An 8,601-nucleotide genomic window follows, 5' to 3' on the forward strand; every position below is an offset into this window, starting at 1 on the left:
CCTCTATATTTCTAATTATGTACACCTGTTGAGTGTAGGCTACTGTTTTACTGTGATGAAGCAAACACTTTTTTCAATAAAAAGATTTTAGTCAGGGGAGCCATTTGTGTAAGTATAGATACAATTTAAAGGAAAGAATGGGATGGAGGGATATTTTTTAATGAAACTTGACTTTTTTGACAATGTTATCTCAACACTGCATTCATAAACTACCTTTCATCATGTATGCATTTGTGGTTTGGACTATTACCAGCAGACTTCATTTACTATATTTTTAAACAGCTCATCTGCTACAGCTGGTGGCTGGTAACCTATAAGTAAATCTGCTAACTTTCTACATGACACAATGAAACATATTTTATCCAATAAAATAAAGTACATGTTGATGAACAAACACGTTGGATGTTTATTATAGCCTAAAGAAAAATAGCAATGATGGTGGTATTTTTTCATTACACATAAAGTCACATAAAAAATATTACGGGTCATTTAATGACCTGTTGATGGTTATAAAATAGAAAGAATATATATATATATATATATATATTGTTAGAAAGAGAAAAAACAACAAAAAAACAACAAATTAATTAATAAAAAGGTGCTCCAACAGAAAAATATTGGAAGTAAAGGCAGATCCGTGCTGGTGTTGTGATATAGGCTGTTCTCATTCACTGGTCATACTTATACCTACGGAAAGTAATGCACTACTTTATTTTATATACAACCCAAGTAATCATGAGCCAGGACGTGCAGGGCCGTCTCGAGGAGGAAGTCAGGCGATGTGGTATAAAGACAAAGTCTGCATAGGGAGGAGGTCATCGTGGATTTTTTTGCTGCCTAAACAGGTTCTGCACTGCAGGGACTTGCACAAGTGCACTGATCACTCGTGTTGATGCACATTTGTAGGATAACGCACAAACATTTGTGCATAACTTTTCATAAGATATCACATGAACCTTTTAAATGAGATATGTTGTGTGATTAGAGTTTATTTAGTGAGTAGTTAGAAATGAGTGATTATTCTTTCTTTTGGTTAGTTCAACTCAACTTGCAGTTGAAGTTGTAGTATATTCTGTTTCTTTTCTCAATGACATAAACATATATATATATAATATATATATATATATATATATATATATATAAAATCTTATTTAGCAAATTTCATAAAATGTACTGCTTATTTGTGAGTTTTAGCCTCGTGGTGAAATGTAGAGTAACTCAAGAGTTTTACAGCTCTTGTAGTGACTCAGAGGCTCTGTAGCGTAGCGCTCCATTGGTCAGCCATCTGCACACAAGAAAAAGTTATTGTTCAATCAAGGAGAGGGAATTACAGTTATTTGAAGAGGCTTAATTCTCGATACAAATGTGACAAATACTGCAAACCACTCACATATTCAGGCTGCCTTTTTTCTGCTTTATTCCTATATGAGCAGGAGGGTAAGGATCAAATTAATGAAGCAAATCCTGTGGGACTTGTCAAGTTAACAATGAAAGGAATACTCACGTCGAAGTTGCCATGTGGTTACCATGGCAACAACCAACACCACCAGCACCACTGGCACCACGATGGCGGCTAGGTGACCACTTTGACTCTCCTCAACGCTCGCCTAGCAGACAGGATTTAATAACAGTTCAACTTTACCTTCACTGGAGATACTGTCTATCTTTGCTTATCTTGTGAGCATTAAAGTAGCATAAACAGATATCTGCCACTTGGGATCAGAACATAAGAACAGGCTTACAAATTCACAGCCTCAAAGTCACTAGCAAATTTTTTTTTTTAAAAAGGCTAATGATGAGTTAGCAAACAATTGCCTACTTTCACATCCTGCGGATACAGAGCATTCATTTGGAGTCACATTTCTGGCCACCTCATGAACGTAAGTCCAATCTCAAAATATCACTCTCATTTTAGCTTTTTAGCCGTTTTGGCGTCTACCTACACCTGAGACAAAATAGCGCAAATTATTTTAGCTTGTTGCTCAACTATGTTCAGCAGCTAGCCACATTTTATGCTACTTTATACTTCTACTCCACTACATTTCAGAGGGAAATATTTGACTTTTTACTCCACTACATTTATTTGACACCATTAGTTACCAGTTACTGTGCAACATACAAATCAACTAATAGATAATGACATATTAATATGGATTAAGCTATCCAGCAGTATGAAGTAATTACAATGAGCCTTTAGGTACTTTAAGTATATTTTGATGCTAATACTTTTGTACTTTTACTCAAGTAAGATTTTGAATGCAGAACCTTTACTTGTACCAGAGTATTTCTACATGTTTGTATTACTGAGTGAGTTCTTCCACCACTGATGATGAGTGTCTCAGACTCAAACATGCAGTAAATGTGTAGGCTGTAAAACCAAAACAATGAGCTGCAAGAGGCTAAAGCCCTGCAGCTAACTCTGTGTGGGTTTGTCACTATGAGTGAACCCTTTAACATGAACTTACATACAGTCTTGTAATTTATTGTTAATATCCACATTTGTTTATTTGTGTTTGTTTTTGTCATTGGTTTCATACTTACAGCAGCATGAGTGTCAGTAGATATGGTGGCAGGGAGATCACCCCTCGGATGACCTGTCAGACACCCACAAAACAAAGTAGCTGAGAGGAAGTTTTGAAAGTGTTGTTTTTCAGAAAATTGCTAAACATGCAAAAACAATACATCTATCAAAAGAAGCAATCCGGGAAGATATTAGGTTACATAAGGTGTTTCCTGTTTTCTAAGGAACTGTCATTTGGTTATAATAAAATTGAGTTCATTTATATTTTTGGGCTGCCTTGCTGAGTGTGAATACAGGCCACAACTTGAACTAATGATCCACAGCATCCTGTTCTGCCTGATGTACCACAGTAATATACAATGGAGACAGTGAAATAAAAAATAATAATACTAAAATAAACAGAATTAAGAAACACAACACCTGCTTCTCCAGTGGTGATGGTGAGGACATTGCTAGCTCTACTGGTGCCCAGACTGTTCTTAGCAAACATGCGGATGTTGTATGTGGAGGGATTTATCTCTATAATCGTGGCCTCTGTCTGATTGGGGCCAAAGTCAACAACTGTCTTTCTGTAATCCCACGAGGCTGTGGAGAAAAAGAAAGAGAAACAAGATTTTACATAATATCACCAAATGCCAGAGGGATTGACAATGGGAATTTAACTTTCACAATTGAATTACAGTGAAGTGGCAAATATTTAATTTCTCATACCGTTAACGGCTTTACACTCCAGGTAATAGCCAGTGATGGGGCTGTGACCTTCAAACCCAGGAGTCCATAAAAGGGAAATTGTATTGTCTTTGACCTCTTTTAACTCAACCACTGGGGGATCTGGGGGCACTAGGAGACATTTAGTAAATAAACAGATTTTTTTTTTTTCACACAACTCAGTTTAATTTAATATGTTTCTTCTGCAGAAAGACAGATTGTGATGATTATGTCCTGCTCAGACAAATAAGACGCCTCACTCTGTGTTGCAATCACCTCCTTTGTCTACTCCTAGGTAAGACATGAGAACGATTTGCATTTTGATGTAATATACCCTGCCAAATAACTCCCATTATTCACAGTTCTACTGTGAATAATGGATCTACATATATGGGACACTATAACAGCACTCACGTAATCTAACTGGGATACATCAAATAAAGTTAATTTGTATGTAATGTCCAAAATAAATATGATGTACAGTAATCTGAATTCAGTGTTAGTGAAAAAACCCGAAACACATGAAGTACCTGATGTGACACTTGTGGTGCTTTCTCCCCAAACTGTGGCAGCAGTAACAGTCTCAATTGTTGAGGTTGTGTGAACTTGGGACAGAGTAAAGAAAATCACTTTCCAGTCATAATCAATTCACTTATTTCTATAGTTGTCAAGATGCTAATAAATAACCCCAATAACACATACCTGAAGTGAAACTTGTAGTGTCTTGTATCCATATTGTGGCAGCAGTGGAAGTAGACATAATAGTGGATGCTGTTGAAGTTGTGTGAACTTGCAACAGAATACAATTAAAACTTTGTAAATTACTTAATATTAAACTGCCTTAATACTCATAATTATATTCATGTTTTTAGTCATATTTTGATATCCTCTCATGTTTCCCATCTTACCCTCATCCAGAGTGGAGCAGAGAGGTGCAGTCGATGACGGTCCTATTCCTGCGTATGTTTTGGCCTGTATAATCACGCCGTATCTGGCAGAAGGTTTCAGGTTGCTCAGGATGACGCTCTCTAGTTCTCGTGTGGCCGCCACACTTACGTGCTGCCACCTTTTGAACTGTCTGCCCGCGGGGTCGTACTCTCTGTAGCTAATGCTGTAACTCCGAAGAACCCCATTTCTTTGATCGAGCCTCGGAGGCTGGTCAAGAGAAAAACACTCTTAGAACAGTAAAGTATTTAACACTCTTTTTCTTTTTAGATATATCATTTAGGATCAACTGTGTCCAATCAAAGCCTGGGCAAAGAGTGTGCCATGTAAAGTATCTTTAGCTTTTTTCAAATATAAAAAATTACATTTTTTGAGAATCTTTTTGAATGTGTCTGCAAATAAAGTTTCACAACTGTGACTTTACCTTCCAAGTGACTTTGATACTGTGAGAAGTGAGGGCCTCCAGCTGCATATCCAGGGGAGGACCCTCTGGTGCTGCAGGGAAGAAACATTTTAAAGAGGCCATCCATGATCCATCGACTTTTTTTATTTTAGTTCTGCATAATTCTAATTATATCTGAAAGCCTGAATAATAGACACTACCTGCTTCTTTCGTTATGACTGTCAGAACATTGCTGGCCTCGCTCATGCCCACACTGTTGATAGCAAACATGCGGATGTTGTAGGTTTTGGCTGGATGCAAATCCACCAAAGTCAGCTGAGTCAGTTCAGGATTTGAGACTTCAGTTGTCACTGCAGTATCCCAGGATGCTATGCAACAGGGATGCATACATAAGGTCCATACTGCATACTCCAAAATTATTGTATATTGTAATAGATATAATTGGCTGCCAAATGTCTAAATTTTATGGAGATAGTTTTCTTGTGCTCACCCTGTTTGTTTTTTAGATCAATCCTGTAGGCTGTAATGGGCCTGCCGCCATCAAACACAGGAGTCCAGCGAACAGTGACAGTTCTTTCCTTCACCTCTTTCGTCTCCACCTTCAGGGCATTAGGGCGCACTAAAATAAAATAAAACAAATTTAAATGTGAAATAGTGTTGAAACAATTAGTCGATTAATCTATAGACCGATAAAAACCATAAAAAACGACCATAAAAAAAAACCATTTAATTTGCTAAACGTGCTTGTTCCAGCTTCTCCTCATCGCTTGGGTCTATGGGAAGTTATGAGGGACATTTTTCCAACAAGCAGGGAGTCGCCAGGAAATTCCACTAACTCATTTTATCACAAATACTAATGTTTTGTCTCCCCCTTAGAGATTATAATGTCTCCCTGTGGGTCTCACCTGCAACTACCGTCAGAGTCAGCTGATGTTTGTGATCATTGAACCAGCCTGGTATTTCCACACGGCAGCCATACGTCCCAGAGTCGCCCTCCTCAACCTGCCTGATAGTCAGCGACACATCACCCTCACCAAAATTACCCTTGAGCAGGTAACGCTCTGACAGTCTGCTGATCACTGATGTACCATCTGACTTGATCACCTCATTGGCACAGCCACTGTTGGGGATGGCTCCTCTACCCCAGCATGCAGAAAGCTTGCCGTAGTACTTAGCATCATAGTTGCATATCAAAGTCACATCCTCTCCCACAGTGGCTATGATGTTTTCTGCAGTCACACAACCTGAAAAGGCAGAAAGTCCCGTTGGCAACAAGGAATATTTGGCAGGGTATATTAAATCAAAATGCAAATCATTCTCACGTCTTACCTAGGAGTAGACAAAAGAGGAGATTGCAACACAGAGTGAGGTGTCTTCTGCCTAAAAAAAACATTTTAGTCTTGTGTCAGAAGCAATCCAAGGATTTAGTCCACCTGCTGAGCGACACTGAACCAAACCAGTGTGGTTTCAGCTTTGAAATCCTTCCAAATCACATGATGCTGTCCTTGATATGCTCACACAAACAACTTCTGCTAGCAGAAGAGGAATGTAGAAAAGAGCTGTTTCCTTTTCTGTGGTTTTGGTTCCTTATCCTAGAAGTGGCACACTGTTTCATTTTGATGATTAGACAGAGACAGAATCAAGGTTATCAATACACCATCCTCGCTTCTGTTGTTTGTTCTCATTCCTTGTAGTGATAGGGACAGAAGGACATTGAGACGTTTTAAACATTTGAACAGCTTTGCATCTACAGAAATCCTGTAGTAAAATTTGCTACTTTTTAATCAAAGTACACACTGGAAACTAATTTGTTAAAGGTGGTCAAAATAGCTCAGAGTCTCTGAAGCCAACATCAGGTGAGCAGGAACACAAAATGGTTGTAGATAACCTTTTTCATTTCCAAAAATGTTAACTCATATTGTCTTGAAATATAACACTGATGGAAATAGAAAGTCTGGTTTACTCAAGGGCCATGGACTTCTGTATGCTTCTTAGACTGCTGAGTAAACACTGGGGTCTGCTGGATGTTTAGTAACCCAGCACAGAACTTCCTCTTTGATCACTCCCACAAACAAGTGGTTGGTACAACTAACCATTACAATATTAAAAATACAAAGCTCTATTCTTTTAATTATTGTAATTATGTGTAGGATTCACAGCAGGTTAACTTTAATATTCGCAGAATTACTTAACAGATTTAGTAATATTTTGTTCTTTCCAGCTATCTATCTAATCTCATCCCATCCATCTAACACCAACTCTATTGCACATGTGCACTCGGGTACACACATAGACAGAAATAAAAGAGAAAGTCACATACAACCGCAACAACAAGATGCAGACTTACCACAGTTTAAATGATCTCACATCAGTCATGAAATTCCTGTAAACACTGTGACAGCCCCATTGTTCTCAAAGACCCAGAAAAGATGTCTTCCGCCTTGATTTGTTGTATTTCGCTTGCAATTGCTACACTAATTAACTGAAAAAATACACAACCAAAACAGGAACAAAACAAGTATTTAAAGTGACTCTTAAATAAAAATCTGCAGCAGAAATAGAGGAAGAGCAACTTTCTTGTATTGAAATGTGAGAACATGGGGTGAAATTCTCAGGTCTCACAGTTAATTCTTCAAAACAAGCTCAAAATGGAAAAGACAATTATGTCTGTTTGGGATGATTGAATTCAAAAATATTTAACAAAAAAATATAATCATAAATACGTGTTGAAAGTGTGATATTGAACATATAGTGCGTATGACTACAGCACTTCCATCATTCTTACAGAAAAATGAACTGAGTGCACACTGTGTTCAGAGTGGAGTCTTCTCCTCTATTATTTTGATAATAATGTGTTAAATCCAGTAGGTGGCATTGTGTCCACAAGTATAAACCATCCACAAGCTGTTGCATGCTGTGAGATAAAATCTTCCATTGACGAAAAAAATGAAAAATGGAAAGAAAAACAAGAAAAGGGAATTTATTAATCCGCAGGATATTTTTACATTTTCTGAGGCTCACATGCCCTTTGTGAGAATAGTGGGACTGCTGAGAATTTGGTTCCTTTTTTAATATTGATTGACAGATGGGAGTTCAATAGGTTTCCTTCTAAGTACGCCTTAACTGGAAGAGATATGGATCAGGGACCCCCTACTACAACTTGTTTAAAATTAGTTGCATATAAAACTGTGCTATTAAAATAAGAATTATTGGCATGATTTTATAAATCATGTTTTAGAGTTAAACATACATATGGCACAGTGAATCATTTGGGATGAACTGTATCTGTGGATGGCTATCTTACTGATTACCTTACCTATAGGCCAGTACACCTATCATTATATTTGCTAATAATATGTTGGATTCATGTTAAGACATTTTAAATAAAAAAAAACAAAAAAAAACTTTCAAAACATTAAGAATTTGGTGGCCCCCCTGCCGTAACTCTGAGGACCCCCTGTTGAAGATCTCTGCTCTAAGGCAAAGAACATTATTAAAGTCAACAAATGTTACGACAAAGTTCCTCACTTTAGCTTCTAGACACTCATAACTGTTCTCAGCATGTTGAGATGAATCCTTCGGCAGAAATCTTGTCACTGATTTAAAAAAAATGCAAATAGTGTAATATATTGTTAGAATAAGTGATATTCTGAGTCTACTGTAAAGGAGCAGCCATACCACCAGACAAAAAAATACTATTACACAATTCTGCATAACTGTATTATATTCATTAACAAAGTCTTTAATGTTCACTATTTCTACGTCATCTGTGCACAGTTACTGGTATAGTTAAGTACAGTGTATGGTCAATGTTAGGGAAATATTGTAGTCATGGCAATTAGTTAGCCTATGGTTAAGGTTAGGTAACTACAACACTTGGTTAAGGCTAGGGAAAGGTTGTGGTTATGGTAAAAGGGGTTAAACAAAACCTACAGCATATGCTGGATTCAAATAGGATGAAATGACATGCTGCTCTGCAACCATCCACGCACACTAAATAAAAGGCACTGTACGTCCTGTGTTG

General features: G+C 37.4%; 1 protein-coding gene across 1 annotated transcript; it reads right to left on the reverse strand.

Moving 5' to 3' along the window:
- Window positions 1-242: 242 nt before the first annotated feature.
- On the reverse strand, window positions 243-6,134 carry LOC116064318 (Down syndrome cell adhesion molecule-like protein 1 homolog). Its single transcript, XM_031319451.2, has 14 exons — window positions 5,907-6,134; window positions 5,483-5,821; window positions 5,068-5,196; window positions 4,778-4,945; window positions 4,599-4,669; window positions 4,138-4,384; window positions 3,932-4,018; window positions 3,760-3,834; window positions 3,233-3,361; window positions 2,942-3,106; window positions 2,542-2,594; window positions 1,505-1,607; window positions 1,391-1,421; window positions 243-1,285 (listed from the first exon to the last, which is right to left on the reverse strand). Exons 1-14 carry the CDS (start codon window positions 5,968-5,970, stop codon window positions 1,228-1,230), a joined length of 1,719 nt encoding a protein of 572 aa, XP_031175311.1. The 5' UTR covers window positions 5,971-6,134; the 3' UTR covers window positions 243-1,227.
- Between the last annotated feature and the right edge of the window lie 2,467 nt (window positions 6,135-8,601).

Source organism: Sander lucioperca, chromosome 1, assembly GCF_008315115.2.
Source record: "Sander lucioperca isolate FBNREF2018 chromosome 1, SLUC_FBN_1.2, whole genome shotgun sequence".
Lineage (NCBI taxonomy): Eukaryota > Metazoa > Chordata > Actinopteri > Perciformes > Percidae > Sander > Sander lucioperca.